At 36.8% G+C, this 19086-nt stretch overlaps 1 protein-coding gene across 1 annotated transcript in view; it reads right to left on the bottom strand.

The window, feature by feature from the left end:
- Positions 1-315: 315 nt before the first annotated feature.
- Cbp53E (Calbindin 53E) overlaps positions 316-19086 on the bottom strand; it is a 279859-nt gene continuing 261088 nt past the window's right edge. The window contains exons 9-11 of the mRNA XM_090377611.1: positions 16857-16913; positions 14241-14312; positions 316-1267 (exon numbers count right to left, since the gene is read on the bottom strand). Coding sequence (XP_090233737.1) covers positions 1121-1267; positions 14241-14312; positions 16857-16913 — 276 coding nt within the window. The 3' untranslated portion in view covers positions 316-1120. The remainder of the gene's footprint in view (positions 1268-14240; positions 14313-16856; positions 16914-19086) is intronic.

Below are 19086 nucleotides of genomic sequence, written 5' to 3'. Positions count from 1 at the left end.
TCGAAATAAGGCAATTAATCTAACAATATGAATAAACTGTGCATTCCACGGATTTTCGTAGCATGCGTCAGCTCATTCTTGTCATTATTTTTAACAACAGTTGCCAGTCATCATCCAGTGCAAAGATAATGGTAACGTATTCCAGCAACAGAGGGATGCTTAAATTCTTCCCTGTATTACTTGTATGTAACATCAAGATAAAAGTACATTACTTGGCACAACATGGCGGTATTATTTTATTTTTTAAAACACAAGGACTTGACGAACATTTTGATTTTACAAGTGAATTTTATTTCATATATATTTTTTCATATATTTATTACAGGTCCACAACTTTTGTTTTCCCTTAAAGTTGCGTGTTTACATGACTGGCTTATTCTTTGAGGCGGCAGAAAACATTATCCTTTACATTTGGCCGCATAGGAAGATAACTGTGAAGCTTATAAATATATATTGCTCTTCCCGGCCACGCTGCTAGTAACTTAGACAATATTTGTTACATAAGCCACGGCAGAAGTGAAAACAACTCAGTAGAAAAATACTTCGGCGAAGCTCTCTCTAGTACTATAACACTTTGTAAGGCAACATCTTACAGAGACAAAAAATAGACATCGAAATGGAAGGAAATTAAAAACGACTACTGCACTTTTAAAATCACAGAGGTTGAAAGGAAGGTGGAGGTGGGGGGAGAGCCAGAAACTTAAAATATGTGGGCCTCAGACTGCTTCCTTATCTCTCCTTTCTTTGAGAAAACGGGCAGAAGATGTTTGACAGATATGAAGAGTTGATATGATAGTCGTCTGTAAGACAGTCTGAAATACGACAGAGAGGATGAGAGAAAGAGACTGACAGACAGATGATATTAAACATCTATAGCTAGAATCAGAGTTTTATACAGTCAGGGTAGCGTGAGTACCTCCGAGAGTGTCTTAACAGACATGTACAGAGACAACAGTTGTACTAAGGGGCACGGAATACCTAACAGAGAAATCTCATAGGGTAAGCTGAAGGTTTGAGCAAAAACTCGATAAAGGGTTTGAGAGAACTGCGTTGAGTATGAGTGATTATGTCTGAGAGTAGGAGAAACTGGCCGTCTAGCCTGGGGTTTCCAATCAAGGAGTTATTTACATTCGTCTTCCTGCGAGTGCTTTGCCAGCGCCAACAAGATCATTGTTAGTTCCTTCTTGTTGATCTTGCCGTCCTTGTTGAAGTCACATCCTCGTAATATGGCCTCTTGGAACTCTTCTAGATCTTGTGCGTCATAATCCTGAAAGTAAATTAAACACGGAGTCAGAAAGAAACATACTGATTATTGAATTAGATATTTTGCTATCTCGTATCAGGTTCTGTTTTGTATCAAACACGTTAAATGAACAAGAAAATATTTTCTCACAAAGTTCTCATTACAGCACAATCTCGGGGGTCCCAAACAATTGGGAACGAGGATATTTGGGATAGAAAACGTTTTTCGGATAAACGGTTTTAAATGAAATTATCTATAGAACTAAAGGTCAGCGGAAAAAAGAATTAGTGAGAAAAAACTACAATAATTTGCATTTATTATTTACATATTATGTATTGTACAAGCTTATACAGTTTTAAGCAAATTACCAATGTTTTATGCTTGAAAGAAATCGGTCGTGTTTCTCACTGAAACGTACTATATTTTCTTCACATACAATAATAGGTTTGCATTCAATTCTTCTTCTTGAGATTCGGTCCACCTAGCAGCGATCTTAAAGGCGTTAAATGCTTCACTAGCTGCTGCTTTCAGTTTTGTATATTCATGTAGCCTCGTCATTTTTAAATTTCTGTCTGATTCAGATTATTCTTTAATGGCGACAGATGGCTATTTCGTCATCTGTCAAAATGTGATAACCGATCGTTCGTTCATTCAGCCACATTCATTTGGTTGTATAAACTGTAAATGATGAATTGTAGCCTTTGTTTCTTTTAACAGTGAAGTTTTATGTATCATATCAGTGTGGTTGGTATTACACAGAAGTAACATGCACGAAATTTAAAAAAAATTATATATTTTTAATGTTTTAATTTATATTAAATTTTAATTTTTAAACAATTTAAATAAATAAAATTAAATCAATTACAAATGCCGAAATTTAGACGCTGTTTGAAAAATCTAATGAGAGTGACAGAAAACAAAACCTTTAATGGATCGCAATCAAAATTAGGTACTTCAGCTAAATGGTTAAGTCAAGGTATGCAAGAGTTATGCAAGCTACGTGCTCGAATCTATATGAAATCACAAAATATTCTTGTTATTTCTCTTTTCTATTTATCTTATAAACTCCTTTGACCCGCTGTCCCGCAGTATAAACGGAATTTATTTAAATCAAATCAAACTCGTACTCTTTATCTGCATTCGATTTCAGGAGGAAAGACTTCCTGCTCTCACTAGAGACCAAGCATCGAGTCCACCTCTTGGCTGTTGATTTAAATAAAATACATTATTCACATTTCGGCATACGTTTGCTAATAGAGACCACTCGCCAGCTGAAAAGAAGCTTTGAAAGAGTGGTCCTAGCGGTGACTCGGATTTTAAAATGTATAGCGGATTTATATTCTGGTGATATTAGCAACTTAAGCAGAACTGTGGACAACGGTATTTGTCTTTGAGTGTAACACCCAATTATTAGCACCGAGGACATGGTATTCGGTCTTCAGTGAGAGCAGAAAGTGTCTATGATCTAAATCGAATCCAGAAATCGAATACAAATTTCATTTGATTTCAACTACTGCGTTGAAATACCTCTGTAATGTTATATAATTTACTTTTTTGAAACATTTATTTATTTATTCTGAAAATATCTATTTCTGATTTCATTTATTTATTTTGGAAATACAGGATCTATTTCTGAAATATTATTGTGGCTACTCACGTTCCGATCGATTACTTGGTAATTAATGTTCAAGTGCGATTAAACGTGAGAGGTGTTAACCTCTTCAGATGTTGATGTAAATTTTGCCTTTAGATTTTTCCGCTCAGATGATCATTGGGCGTAATTAGAATCCTTCAGAATAATTACGACATTCTTCCAGAGATAGCGGCCAAGAAATGCCTTGAACACGACACAGTGCTAGTCCGGGTCATTACCATTTTAGTATTCACTCAAAAGACTAAATATGTTAACGTAGCTACTATTCAGAGAATACCTCTTAGATCTATGTAAAATTCCAGCAAAGTCCGGTTGTTCTACATCAATTAAAATTAGTACAGGTGAAAAGCCCCCTCCCACTCCGTTCTACTAATCAAAATGAAGGTAGTGGACTGTTTTTAGCCATCGGTGTTACCACCAACCACCACATTGATTACTTCAAATTTGAAGTAATAAAAACCGTGTTCCGCATTTGGATTCCTTTTTCTTTCTTTCTTTTTTTTTCTTTTCTCAATACATTCTATGAATACGATGGGCATCGTGCAAGATTCAATTAAAGGTTACAGTTGAAAAGTGCATCCGCAGACTGATTGTTAGGTAGCCGGCGGGAGTTAAGCTAATAGCAACGCATTTCAAAACTTTTCGGCCACATGGCGAATAATATCTCAGCTGCTACTCTGAAACTCGTCAGTCGAGAGAGGGAGTGCGAGTAGTATCTTACAGGTATTATCGAGGCGGTGGCCAAATCTCTATCCATGTGCGCTGCATATCTAAAAAATCCTCAGTTTATACTTATGTTCCTCTTCATCTCTTCAAAGTATTATGGTCATTCCTTCTTTTAGCAGTAGAGCTAATGAAAGAAGCTTAATGACAAAAGTAAAATAAATGAAACAAAAGTCATAGAACTTCCCAAATCCTTCACACATCACCTAACAAATATATGTGGTCTCAACTAATCTCAAAGTCCACTAAACATCTAAATTGTACTAATATTTACTATGACCTTCGTGGAAGAGTAGTGGTTCTGTGTTTTCTAAGGAAAGGTTCGAATCCCGTTGATGATACCAAGAAATTACTGAAGCCTACGCGAGAAAGAGTTCGGCAATCGCTGCAAGGAGATGTAGCATTTTCTTCAGCATTAATCCAGTGATTTTCATTTCAGAAACGCAAACGGCCTTCCAATAAGCTCTTTAAAATTATGTTGAGGGAAATGATAGTGAAAGCTACCATTTACTCAAACTTTTAATGCGCGTATTATTTTGTACTTTACTGTTCAAAAAAGTAGCAATATAAAAAGTGTACGATGTATCACAATTAAATCTTTTACATTTTTAAATTGGAGTAAAAAAGAATGAGAACTTGAGTAAACGAATAAGGAATCAAAACTATTCCACTTCTCTTACAAAGCGAGAGAATTTTGCAATCGGTGTTAGATTACGTGGAAAATTTTCAAGTCAGTGTATTTTCGGAGTGGTTCTTCGTATACATTACGAAGGCGTACATTTCTAACCACATAGTACCGAACCTGACCTTTGAGAGTTCATAAGTGCGCTGCTACAACGCATGATCGTGTCAGAAAGTAAAATAAAAAAATAAAAATAAATAAAATAAAATAAAAAAAGATTACAAACGTATCGCTAAAGCAAGGATATAAACGCAAGATTTTATCTACCTAATTCTGTGCAAGGAGTGTATATCACGTATGAGGCGAGAAACAACTGAAGAAGCGATATCCCCAGGGATGCAGTCATTATCTAGAGCCGTTTTCCTCGGTTTGCGATAAAAATGACAAATTGGACAGTCGATGTTTCAAACAGTCGTTACCAAAGTCCGTGGCCCCTTTACAGCTATTTCAGTTAGACAGCTGGTCGCCGTTCTAGGCTCAGCCCTCACTGTAATTTGAGGTCCCCGCTATTTACTTTATTTATTCTATGAACCAGAGATACAGATCTACTTTGGTCCACTTCACATAGACGAATTACAAAGTTCTGTTTTTAGAGTCATGTTTCTTGTTATACAAGCATTATTTGCTTAGTACAGCATAATACTTTTACTTAAGAAGTAAAAGAAGTAATAAGCTTTATTTTCTGTAAATTTCTTATTAACATTGTTTCAAAATGAAAAGCCAAACGGGAGATTTAATATTACTCTCAACTATGAAAGATAGTAATATTTCCATGATACTATATATACTATACTATATATGCGGATAAGTCGATAAAAACTAAAGTTATCATCCCAAAACCATTTTTTTTTGTCTATTGTATTTAATATAATATTATTATTTTGGAATGACAACTTTAGTTTTATATAACAGACAATGTGAATTATACAAAATATTATATTTTATATAAAGACAACAAAAATTGTAATATAAACAATAAATGATTGTCTATATAAATGATATATTTTTTATTGTATATAAAGGTATGAGTTCGAATCACGTCAATGACGTGAGGAACTCTAACATGTAACGTGAATATTCTATTTATTTATTATTTTTTTTTTCCGGCAAGAGCACCGTAAATTCAAGGTCGGAATTATACATATTTATTTTATTGGCTTTTTAGTTTAAAAGTATTGCTGATTTATTTATTTATTTATTTAGAATAAATAAATTTATTTAGAATACAAGATTACATGATAGATTCAAGACTAATTCTAATGCAATCGAAAGAGTAAAAATGGCAAATACATTATGTACATCATTAGGATAGAGTGATTATAACAATCACAAAATTTACAAATAATCTACCCTGACAGATACCTCATGAGGCGTCCAGTTACTCACGAACTGTTGATAATGGGAAGATAAAAGAAATGCTTGCTGATAATTGACGGATTGTTTAATTACACAATGGCTTAAAATTTCTACTTTATATTATGTGTCGATAATGTCAATATGGGCACTTCAGTTTCATGACGGAGAATAATGCGTATTCACGTTCTATGAGTATATTGTCGTACTATTTTATTTTAGTAAATGCATTGCCTACTGCCTCTTTCAATTCTTTTGTTGACTGATACTGTTTCTGTGACACTTCTTGTTTAATGGTTCTCCATAAAGCATTATTCACATGATTACAGATTGGGAATTCTGGGAGGCCACCAAGAAGTGCTGACAAAGTAACTGGGTGACGGCCCCTCCTTTTATCATGGAAACGCTTGGGCTATCAACTATAAGCAATCTCAGAAGTACTCACGAAGTAAGATTTCTTAATGAGTTGGTTTTCCGCTCTGTTGAAACTAAATCCTGCGAAGATTTAACGGTTCCAGTTGTGTCGTTGCTAGCCTCTCATCAGGGACAAGAAGTGTGCTCATGTTTACAGGGCCTTCAAAAGTGTATGGACTGAAATGTCTATCTGCTACTGCTCCCATAATCATTACTTGTGGTGGACTTGAGTTACAACTTCTGTGAAAATGCGAATGTTTTTTACTCCAGCAGTAACCGTCCTTGATTTTGAATTTGGAGAGGTAGTGCATTTATAACGGGGAAAAAAAAAGGACGTCACAGCATTTTGGTGAAGATATCAAAGAATTCAAGGACTGCACAAGTTTTCTGTCTCTTCTGTCTGCATATTGTCGCTAAGTTAGATCACAAATGATAGTCAAAATGCATACGAAATGTGGATTCAGAAACTCTGAATTCCAAGGATGGTTTTCGGAGGGATTTCGGGAATCTTTCAAGATATGTTGTATCTTCTGTTCACTGTTCTACACATGTAGGTGAATATCCAGACACTGGATTATCTTTAACTACTCGCTGAAAACAGCTTCGGTTCCCATCTCAAGTTAACTTTGGGAGCCCTTGAGTTTATAAAATCTGGCATGGAAGCCGTCTCATTTTTTTTTGCAAGTATTGGCTTAACCACGAACCAACGTACTCGTTACCGCTTGCTTTTCAATGATGTACTTTGATAACAACACTGTCATTTTTCAAATGTTTTTTGAGGTTTCAAATGTTTCGTCTATTTCTAACATAGTATCAAAAGACAAACTAAAAACAATCTTACAATAGAATTAACATGAACTGCAGAACAGAATAGACTAACACAGTAACGGAAGAGGGAGGAGTAACCGGTCTTTTGATGCGTCCTGTAAATGTTTAAGATTATAATACAACTAGAAGGGCCTGACATTAAAAGCGTACCATTAGCAGAGATTCGATGAAACTAAAAATGAATTGAGAGCTTCTTCATTTTTTTAAGTTATTGATAATACTAGTTTACCACTACATTAACAATACAGTATTTTAATTTTTATAATAATAATAATTATTATAAAAATAATTATAATTAATGTCTTATGAAAGACACAAAATGAGGGAGTACAACGCTAATTATGGGCATCGACTATTTTTGTCATTAACCTTTAGCATTAGCATTAGTTGAGGCAGATGATGCAAGAGAGCAAAAAAAAAACCCTCCCCATTTCACCCATCCGGTCACTCCAAATGCTTGTCTAGTTTTGCCTTAAATTTATTTAAGCTATTAACTTCCACAACAACAAATGGAAGTCTGTTTCAGCAATCAACTACCCGCTGACTAAAGGCAAACTTCCGCACACCTATTCTACAACTGTCTTTCCTCAATTTGAATCTATGCCCCCTCAGGTTCTTAATCTGAGCAAGCTGAAGTATTCCGTCAGCGTTGAGCTGCTCAAACCATTCAAGGCCTTATACACCTCAATCAGATCACCTCGCAAGCGCCTAGTCTCCAGATGCTACAACTTGCAGAACTTAAGCATTTCTTCGTAAGAGCACCCCTTTGTTCCTCTCACCAATCTTATTGCCCTTTTCTGTACTCGTTCTAGCAACTTTACATCCTTCCTAAAATGAGACTTCCAGACCTGTATGCAGTACTCAAGGTATGGCCTGACCATTGCCTTATACGAAGTGATAATCACCTCTTTGTCTCTGCTAGCAAAATTCCTATATATCATTGACAAAACTCCATGATCTGCTCTGGCAGCACGTCTGTACTGCTCAGAGAACTTCCTATCTGATTGCACAATTACCCCCCAGGTCTTTTTCATTCTCCCCCCCTCCCTGAGTGTAGTACCACACAGCTGGTACGTTTCTCTTGAGTTACCGCTACCCACATGCAATACTTTGCATTTGTCAATATTAAACTACAGTTCCCACTTCTCAGCCCATCTGCCTAACTTTTCTAGATCCTGTTGCAGCAGCATACTGTCTTTACTGTCGTTAACAACCCTGCCAACTTTGTATCATCTGCAAACTTGGACATAATATCTTCATCGATAAATACACAAAACAACAATGGGCCCAGCACTGAACCCGGGGGACTCCACTAATAACATTAGTCCACGTAGAACAGTGTCCATTTATTACCACTTTCTGCCGTCTCTCACTCAACCATCCCTTTATCCATTGCAGCAAGTTGCCCTTAGGCGCCTCCGTAGCCAGGTGGGCAGGAGCAGCAGTGCGTAGCACAGGCTTCTTGATTAGACCAGGGTTCGAGCCCGTGACCACCGAATACGGATGATGCGGAAAGGTCAGAGAATGACTACCGCATATCCCCGGAGCAGTATGGCCTTAGTTGCTAATGCTCCTAAAAACCAAGTAACATAACAGCTTGCCCTTAATGCCATACTGCTCCAATTTGTACAGCAGTCTTCCATGTGCAACAGTATCAAAAGCTTTCTGAAATCCAAGTATATGATATCAAAATAATTTTTTGCATCAGTTCCTTTATAACCACATCATAGTATCCAATCAAACTGGTCAGATAATACTTCCCCTTAACAAACCCATGCTGTGTCCGAACTATTACTGCAGCCTTGTCTAGGTGATCCTGTATCACCTCTTTAACAAGTGACTCCATTATTTTCCCCGGAACAGAAGTTAAACTATCAGGTCTATAATTATTTCTGTCACCCTTTGCACCCCCCCCCCTTTGTGAATTGGGGATACATTTGCACATCTCCAGTCCATGGGAACCTCCCCTGAATCTAAGGATGGTTTCATAATTATGGCTAAGGGTGTGCTTACTTCCCTTGCTGCCTCCTTCAATATAACTGGATACATTCCATCTGCCCCATGTGCCTTTTTTATGTTTAACTTCTACAATTTCTCCTCCACTTTGCTCTCAGTTATTACAAAATCACTTAGCTCCCTGTTAGAGTTTGATAAACTTCTGGCATTCCCCTCCTTGAATAACTCATGTGTAAATGTAGATGCAAAATACTCATTCAGTTTATCAGCTACTTGAGCAGGATCATCAAAAGTTGAACCATCGATATCAAGTGGACTAATCTGATTCATACCCTCCCTTATAGAGTTGACATAAGTAAAGAACTCTTTGCTGTTTTTCTTTGCATCCTTTGCCAAGGATTTCTCGTAATCTGCCTTACCTCCTTTGTGACTTGATTACAGACTATTTTATATGTGCTATAGGCTTCAGTGTCGCCTGATAATTTATATGCATCCCATGCATTTTTCTTCTCTGCCACGAGCCTCAATGACGCGAAGAACTTATGGGCTTTTTTAACAAAGTGGCTAAGTTAGTCGATGTCAGACGAGGGTTAAATGTTTTTTCTCCTTGAAGCTGGGATTTTTTGTCTAGCAAATCAATCGAAGAATAGAAGCAATTACAAACGACAATATGCTGACGCTTTACAATCTTGGTTTCTTTGGCGCTTAACACATACCAGACTTAACCTTCACATAATTAACATAAATAATAACAACGAATTTACAGCAATGACCTTGTGCTATAAGAGCTGAAAAACATACAATTGCAATATACTCTTCCATTGGAGCGTTGCTTTTTATTTAAGGTGGAGAGTGCCATGCTGAGGTAACTGGTGGTGAAATTCCTCTACAATATGAGTCTGATGCACTTAATAGAAAACAGTATGCTAAACTGCTACTTACAGACTGAGGATGTACCCAACTTGTAGAATTACGTAACTAATAATAAAATAGAAAAACCTGTGCTTTTATTGACCTGCAGTCAGTGCACTTTTTTGGGATAGGCCCATTGCCGTCAAAAATATAAAACCAGCATAAAGGAAAAAGAAGCGTACTAATAAGAATTTCATAATTAGGTCTGCGTCAAAAGGCAGGTCGGGGGCAATAATGTAGTTACCCTCCCCCGGAAAGATTATTCCAAAAGCATGTTTATGCATGTTCTGCGTTTTATGTAAAAAGAACTTTTCAATGCTATGACCTTTCCCTATACATGGAGACTGGGTGTGCCCTTGCTATTACCACTGCCTACAAAATATGAAAGCTAGATCCGCCCTTGTTCATGCCTATAATGTAAGAACAAAACAAACAAAACCTAAGAATTTTTTTAATTGCGGTGTAGTTTTGACTACGCAGGCTGCTAACATTGGAAAATAAAAACTTAGGAGAAAAACGTAATTGAAATGAGGTGCGAAAGAATAAAATCATATCCATTATTCGCAGGTATTTACCATTCCAAAGACAGATCAGATCGTCTTAACTGCACAGATGGAATAAGATCTGATACATTCAGCCAAGATGACTGACGACGATTTTGTTTACAACAGTCTCGGATGACATTTGGCTTCGATTCGTTCACTTACTGAAATATTTAAAAGGGACGTATAAATATAAGCCGAATTTTAAAACGAATGGTTAAAGAACCATATTTCTGGCTTGCCTGATCCTCTTCATCGAAGTGGAACCAGTGTCGAACCAAAAAAGATACACCGCAGATAAATGGATGGTTCGACAGATAAGGATTTTAATATACAAATGATGCTAACTCAGTTGCTAAATTAAAATGTACGTCCTAGTAGGAATATATATTAAAACAGTATATATTAAATTAGAATAATATAAAAAGGCTGAGGTAATTGACAACAGTTGTAGGTGGTAGATGACTTTCATCAACCGGTGAAATACCACTACTTTGCTTATTGGAAGCTTGAAGTGGTGAAACCCATGTTTAGTCTCTAGAGCAAAGTTTCCGGCATTCCCCCCCCCCATACTTCCCCTTCAACCCATGCATGGTACTAAGTACTATAGGTTTTGATACCTTTCGTGTTTGAGGGTTTCATATAAAAGACAAGAAAGAATAAAAATGTCAATATATCGAGGATATTTATCGGCCTACACGTGCAAAGTAAAGGGGCGTGTTACAGATCGTTCGATTTGCTGGAGGAAGCACGAATGTAGAACGATAATCTACTTTGAACTCTAGGACTCGAAAATTATAACGTCGAGAGGGAGGGTGTGAGATATCGACATGACCATTAACTAGTATTGAGTAAAAAAAAAAGATGCACTGCAAGGATCTCGGAATATATGAGAGAAAAACTGTGGATTTTATGCAAAGAGCAGTTTAGTCGGACTTGCGAAAAACTATTTTGTGACAAAAGTACCCGCGAGGAATGAAACGAACTAGAATCGATTCAACTTGTGTGGCCAGAATTTTTTGAAATGACCAAATTAGAGCATCGCCGTCTTAAACTGGACGAATTCTCATTTTGCAAAGCCTGATTCGTATAGAGTGGTTGTTGTTGTTGTTATTTGGTTTTTAGGAGCATTAGCAACTAAGGCCATATTGCTCCGGGGATGTGCGGTGGTCATTCCCTGACCTTTCCGCATTCTCCGTATTTGGTGGTGACGGGCTCGAAACCCGGTCTAATCAAGAAGTGTATGCTACACACTGCCGCTCTTTCCCACCTGGCTACGGAGGCGCCGTATAGAGTGGAGGATAAGAAAGCCTTTCAGGACTATGGAGGAAATATTATTAGTATGTCGGAAGAAGGAACAGTTCGAGTCAAATGAAAAACAGAAAAGAAGAAAAGGAACCCAATGAGCTGCGGCCAATAGGCAACAACTAACTAAAATAAAAGTAAAACAATTAAAAGTAAATAAAATTTTGGGAACAAATGGCCAACAAATGAAAAAAAAAAAAAAAAAAAAAACGACATGTCTTACAGTAGTTAACTGTAGTTTTCTCCCAACTGAGAAAAATTTTATCTAAACTAACTCTCAACTGAACATGAGCTGGAAAAAGCCCCTGTTGCTGTTTGAAAAAAAGGCTCATCTGAGGCTTTCGTCATATGTGCATCCTGTGTGTTTTATAGTTCTGAAGTTTTTGCTCTAAATTTACTTGACTGTCCCAAATTAAAGGAAACAAAAATATGCGATTTTTGATGTCCAGTACTTCTGATAACACTATGTTATCAGAAGTACTGGACATTAGTACAGCAGATAAACAGATCACGCAGCAAACTTTAACCTATTTTTGGTGAATTTCAATGGAAATATTTCACTATTTCTCAAGCAGGAAATCTTTTAACGTAGCTTGCGAAGTCGACCCCCACCTCAACGGTCGATTTCGTAGACACCTCTAAATGATTGCTCAGTGGAGTTAAGATCTGTCTCTGAGCCGCCATTCCAGCACTAATTATAGCGGGTTGTTCTCTTTCGGTTTTGGGTAAAGAGCCGACATCCATAAAAAAGAGTAAACGGCGACGGTCCAAAAAGACGAAGGGCCGACGGGAAAGAAAAAAAATTATGTAATATGCATAATCCAGGACATTGGCATTCTAACTAACTATTTTAGTCTACGCACACGCAAGAGTAAAAAAACGAATGACTTCTTCATAGTTACAATTTAAGAATAGCTAAACCTGACCTCTCCAATTTTACCTTGAAAGTCAGCGCGTTGTGTAATCCTAAGAGATGCAGCCGTTGAGTAGTGTTGTTCATCCCTAGAGTAAGGTTTCTTAGTTTATTCCTTTCAATTAATGCTTAATGTATTTTTTATTATTTAAATACATCCTTGCATCTGTATGCAATACGTCTTGTACGGATACACGTTCTATTTGTATAATGGCGGTATATGCTTACCTTGCTACGTTTATGGAAATCAAAACTAGAGGAATTTCAGATAGGAATGGTAGATGTTCGATGAAACAGAAAACTTAAATTTTCATATATTATTAGTGGAGTTCCCTTGTTCTTGCATTTCATTAAAAGACACATCCATGTTTTTCGTAAACACTCAATTGGCTGTTTATTAAATTATATGATTTAAAAACTATATATTTTAAAAACTTAAAAATGATATGATTTAAAATTTATTTAAAGGGTTTTTAAAAACCTTCGTATCTTGGATACTAAGGAATTAAGCACTGGCTTTAAATATGGAGTTAACTATACCTTTTTGGGATTTTTTTTTTTGTTTCCCCAATGCACATTTCTTTCATTTAGATATCTATAAATTCCAGCAGAAGACCAGAAAACGGACAAAACTCATAAATTTTGGATTGCACCCTCTGGTGTCCTTGCCCCATTCAGAGATAAGAAAATGGAAGTGATTGAACATCCACCTAATTCTCTAGACCTGACCCCAAAGTGAATTTCATTTTTTTTTCACAGAAACCTTCTAGTGACTTGTCGGGGAAAAATTTGCCTAACCAGGACGACATATTTTTTGCTAATTTTGGGATCAAGATAACAACGAATTTTTCAAAGTGGAACCAACCAACTAAGATTCGGAACACCGCTGGATTAAACGATTAAAGCACGAACTTTTTTCGAATTATTCCAGCAGAAATTCCTCTGCTATCCATTACTTTGCTGTATTTAATGAGTGGATGGTTGCTTTCACGGATGTCAATAACGCATCGAGCGCGATTCCGACATGTTTAGAATCGCCGCTGACGTTACCATGAAATGTTTTGAAATATTCTTGGTACTAATAAGTGATATTGTGTTTTTAAAGTTTAGCACGAGTTTAGCAAGTAGGCCCTTGAAATACAAGTGTATCAGCGATATATGCTAACTCAGTGGTTCTCAACCTTTTTTGCCCCAACCATATTTGCCCCATGCACCCTTTTCCCCATATGTCAGAATGTCAAGATTGATGTCATCTCCCCTTTCCAAGATTCTCTGACTCAAAAGGGGCATTCCAAAATAATAAAAAAGTGAAATATTTATCTTTATTTTTAATTTAATATGTGACATCCAATAAAGTGTGATGTCCTGTAGATTTATGTACAATCTGTAGAATTGTAGTTTGTAGAAAGATCAATATTCCAACAGTTTGAGTCTGTCAATCTGTGGTCCCAATTCCACTCCTGAAACCCTAAAATTCCTCCCTGGTTGAGAACCCCTGTGTTAACTGTTCTTCTTGCATGAAAATCTAAAAAGTATGTTGTTTTTGATTACAATTAAAACTTTCTGTTGTGCTGTTATATTTGTAAATACTTTCCAGTAGCTTATATAAAATATCACTGCGTCTTTTCATTTCAAGATATTTTTAAATAAAATAAAATTCTATGAGAATTATATAAAATCAGTCTACAGGAAAAATAATGTGGGATTTCCCTTACCTTCTTTACTAATTCCAACAAATCCTTGAGGAAGCCTTTAAGTTCTTCGTTTTCTATGGTGCCATTTCTATCCTAAAACGAAACAAAAATAATCCAATATGGATAATGCCGTCAAAATTAAATGATTCATTAGCTAATGAGAACTAAAGCAGACTGATGGGTTGCACCAAGGTAACTCAGTGATATTTTCTATAGTTAGTTTGTCTGTCTTGAGGGATGGAACCGCGAGTTTCCTGGGGGAAAAAACCCATGCAATACTCGCTGAAGACTAACTCGGTCTCATAAAGGAATTGAAAAAATTAGAAATCATTAAACATATTAACTCAATATAGACTACTTTGAACTGGTACAGAGAGCTGCTTGATGAAATCCAAGCAATCCAAATATTTATCTGGGAAGCGCTACGCTTTAGAAGTCTCACATTACGAGAGCAGGATGACTTGATTTTTGATGTCTAAAGCCAGTTTTTCAATTTTTCCTACATCAAAACTGTACCAGATAGATTAATTACAATAGTTAATAACAACTCTTATATCCTGTGAAATTAATAATATAGTTTATTAAGCTAATCGCCCAAACCACTATACATTTAAGGTGACGTTTCAGGCACCTTACCGATACCCATCACCAGACCATGCCGCTGACAGCCTTCTGGATACACTCCTGCTCCACAGGTATCCAGATATTCATTTACAGTTCCAACTCTTTAAACCTCGAAATGCAAAGCCTAACTGCAGATTCACAAGATGATATGTTCCCATATAATGAGATGCCGTTAATTAATTTTCTGTTTAAACTGGAGGAAAAATTTGCGCTTTGACAGTGGTTACTCCAAAATTCTTTGTTACCGAATTTAATCTGTAAAGAAATACGACTGGCCTTCATTTGAAATGAAGTGTATGTGACGTTTAATAACGCAGCGACTTGCAAACAAGACAATTAAATGGTTTTTAAACTGTACTTTTATTCATTAACCATTCAGCAAAAGAGAGGAAGCTCAGCAGTGACCACCGTTCTCTCATTACTGGGAAAATTAATTCCTTGCACTATCCATCTACGTCACTATGATAGATGAGGCAGTGTATGAGTGGGAAGAGGAGGAAGGAATATGAGAGAAATAAGTTGAAGAGAACGAATACCTATAAACCACTTCGAATGTTTTTGGAAGTAATTTTATAGACTAACAAAAAAAAAAAAAAAAATTATGATTATAGCACATGAAAGACTTTTATGAGCTCCCACTTTACAGAAAAGTGCAGATTTGATTTTGTGGAGCAGGTTTGGTTTTAAATGGTATCCTCTACTATTAGTATTCTTTGCTATAACAGATTCGAGTTGAAAGTTCATATTTGTTTATTTGCTGTTGTTACTGCTGTGGATACATTTCAGGGAGAGAAAATCACATCTTATTAGGGCCACCCAAATCCGAACTTGTAAAGTCTGTTTATTATACCCATAAATTACGCGTGTTATGTAGTCGCTTTGCTGGACGAAAACCCGAGTTTCCGGGGAGCCCTTGCTATTCACGCCTGAGACCGACTAACTGAGACTCGGAGTGATAAAAGTTCCTTGCATCACTGACGGGATTCGAACCCGGGCTTTTACCACTCGTTATCGGAAGGACGGTGATTATAGTCAGTGCGCGCTACCCGCTCAGACAATTCCGAAAACAGAGGTTTTCTGTAGAATGCACCCACTGCCTCACTACCGGCTATCTTTATTACTTATGGAACAAAATTTTCTACCCAGTAGTCCCAGTGACACATTATACAAGTAAGTGTCTTTCTGTCTCAAACTTTCGTATCACGTGTTCTAAGTTATTACACCATTCGCCATTCCAGTAACATAACAAAATATTCTGTTTGGTTAAAACGAAATATTTTATATCAAAATTATGTATTCTATTCTAGAATGATGCCTTATTTTGATGTCTAAAACCAGTTTTTCATTTTTCCTTAAGGTTCTTCTAGTTAGGCGCTAACTCTTTGCGACTGCTTTCGAGAGAACGTGTGTGTATATGCGTTGGGGTGGATAGAATTGCTGAATTTTGCCTCTGGATAAAGCAAAAGTCAAGAGCACTTACTGATGCATCCATTTTTTTTTCGATTATAAGCAAGATTAATTAGTAATTGGGTAATCAGTAATGGTACCTAATTACTAGTTGCGTACGAGCAACTAGTAATTAGGTACTAGCAGGTTTCGGGCGAGGTTTTCACAGTTTATCCATCCACAGAAACATATATATATTTTTATCAGGGTAACCGACAAATGGAATATATGCAAGTTAAACCCATAATACAGGATGCCTCATAGCCTAATCTGATTGTTCGAAAAAACAAAACAAAACAAACATAATAGTTGAGACGACTGTTTCTCCTCATAACTCACTTCCCCTCGGCATTCCGAAGAAACGGCTAAAATAATTGAAGGGAAATGACAGAATTCTATATTTCTGTTTAGATTACTGAAACTGCACAACTTTAAACAAATTATGCTTTAAAATAAAACTGCACAGTAACTGAGCATACCAAAAAATGTCCTCCCATTCCTGTAATAAACACCGCTACAACTTTTGATAAATATGTGCCCAGATTGTAAAAGACAGGAAATACTTACCCTGTCATAAAGGGAGAAAACCCTTTCGATATCTTCCCTAGTAAGTTTAGTAGCACCCTGAAAGGAAAGGAAAGGATTATATTTTAGAAACAAATGATGACAAGTGTGTAAAAATGCAATTTATTATTATTTTTTTTCAATCTGAAGCTATAGCAGTATCTGAAAAAGAAACTATTCGACCATAGCTACTATCGATATCTGTTCATACAGAAGTCGGTATATTTGTAAATACTAGCATTCCTTTATGGTAATGAGACTACTGTAGTAATGGATCGACCTAAGAGCTGCACTTTCCCATTTCTTATACTACAAGAAAGTGGTTTAAAGTGTTTCGCAACAAATATGCGGCCACTGGGGGAAAGGTTTGGACTACACTTTATTAATCTGTTCCCTAAAACTTGTGTTTTTCCATATCATGGCAAGTCTGGATACTTTTGTTAGGGTTGTATGTCTGTTTTCTAAAGAGAAGATTTAATGTTTATGCTGTGACATTCAACAAACACATAGAGAGCAAGATGAATTGTAATCTAATTCTCATTAATTGTATTTATCAGTTTTCCCTGTTAAAGTTACTAATCAGTCGAATGGAGATTTTCGTAATGAGTCGATGTATTTGTGTTCTGAAATGGAAAGTTGGTTTGGACTCTTTTTAGAAATTGGACAGAGTCATCAGTCCACCGCATCTGTAAATTGCCTTCGTTTTATTCTTGGTTTGCCTGTTTTTTGCTTGATGAAAAATTCGAGCTTCAGGGAAATTTTGAAACCTTTGCTCGGAAACAATAATTCGCCCATGATATAAAGAAACGGAGACTAATGGATAATAGAAGATAGCACAACATATATAAGCAACGTTCTGCCCACACCGACGGGTAATGAGGACCTGATTTCGAATCCCGTTAATGATACAGGAAGGGGGGTGTTTCCCCCCCCCCCAATGTATCTGAGCTAGTCGTTCTCAGGAGAGCTTCGCATCTTTTTACCTGTCCTTTTCCTTGCTAGATCATATCCAGCAGTAAGAATATAGTTGTGGTTCGCCTTCTCGTGGCGAGGATGGGTACTGGGGAGTAGTATTTCTGATAGAAAAGTGGCCAGAAACAACGAAACAGTGCACACACACACACACTGCTCAAACATAGAACTATACTAAAAAGTTCTGCAGCACTACAGTGTACATGAGAGAGCTGAAGTGACATTCAACAGTTGCCCCAATATAAGATACAACATACGTCCACATGTTCATGTACTGACACTTGAAATCAATATCTGCGACTCTCATGCCATACTTAAGGACAGTTCCGAAACGTATAAAAGTATCTCTAATAGTATTTGTGATTTCTTTAATTTTTCTAAGTTAGAAAGTGTCCCATATGGCCAGAAAAGTGGAAGAAAATCAAATCACCCAACATTTCTTGAGACCAGCTAACTAAAACCTTTATAAAGTTCGTCCGGTAAGCAACGTATCAAAATCAGCTCAAATTACCTTTATAAAAAAGAGAATCAAAAATGACATCACAGCCTATCACAATGGATTTCGGAAAAGGAAAGTGAAATCTCACACCGACCTCGACATGACTTGGGACGAGGGCCTCACTTTTCCGAACCATTTTTCGACCATGAAATCGAAGACTTTCTCGGCGATGTGGGCAATTCGACAAGAGCTGACGGGGTTACTCAACGTCGATGTAGTCGGAGGATACGTCCAGCGGTGCCTACAACCTATTGCACTATATGCATCACCAATCTGGTCTTCTGCCCCGAGGTCGTACATAAACAGAGTCACGGGCAACGCATTCACCATCTTCAGGGCTGTTTTATATACCAACCTAAATATCACTCCCTGGAGAGTTCACATAGCATCCAGGAATATTCTTCTTCTTTCTCAGATGCTTACCGGTGTGATTGACGCCCTCAGTCTTTGAGGACTTATCTCTACTCCATGTGCTGGATGCAATAATGACAACTCCTACCTACCGTTACACTCTATACTGTCCCATCTGTGCTGTCTGAAGAATTTCTTCCCAAACAACGCAGTCAACCTTTTTCAATTCATTGGCAATAGACCCTGTGAAATACTCCGAAAGCAAGCAGTACAGAGTGAAGAGCCTCTCTGAAGCGCACAGCTTACTTCAACTATAATCTTGTCAATAATTCCATTTTGTAAATAATATTGTAAATATACGAATTTGTGTAAATATTGTAAATAATTGTAATTCTTGCATTTTTGTACACC

The sequence above is a fragment of the Mastigoproctus giganteus genome, chromosome 7 (assembly GCF_048544385.1).
Source record: "Mastigoproctus giganteus isolate SK-2022 chromosome 7, ASM4854438v1, whole genome shotgun sequence".
In the NCBI taxonomy this organism is placed as follows: Eukaryota; Metazoa; Arthropoda; class Arachnida; order Uropygi; family Thelyphonidae; genus Mastigoproctus; species Mastigoproctus giganteus.
The sequence above is the reverse complement of the archived record's forward strand: the minus strand, read 5'-3'. Positions and strand labels throughout refer to the sequence as shown.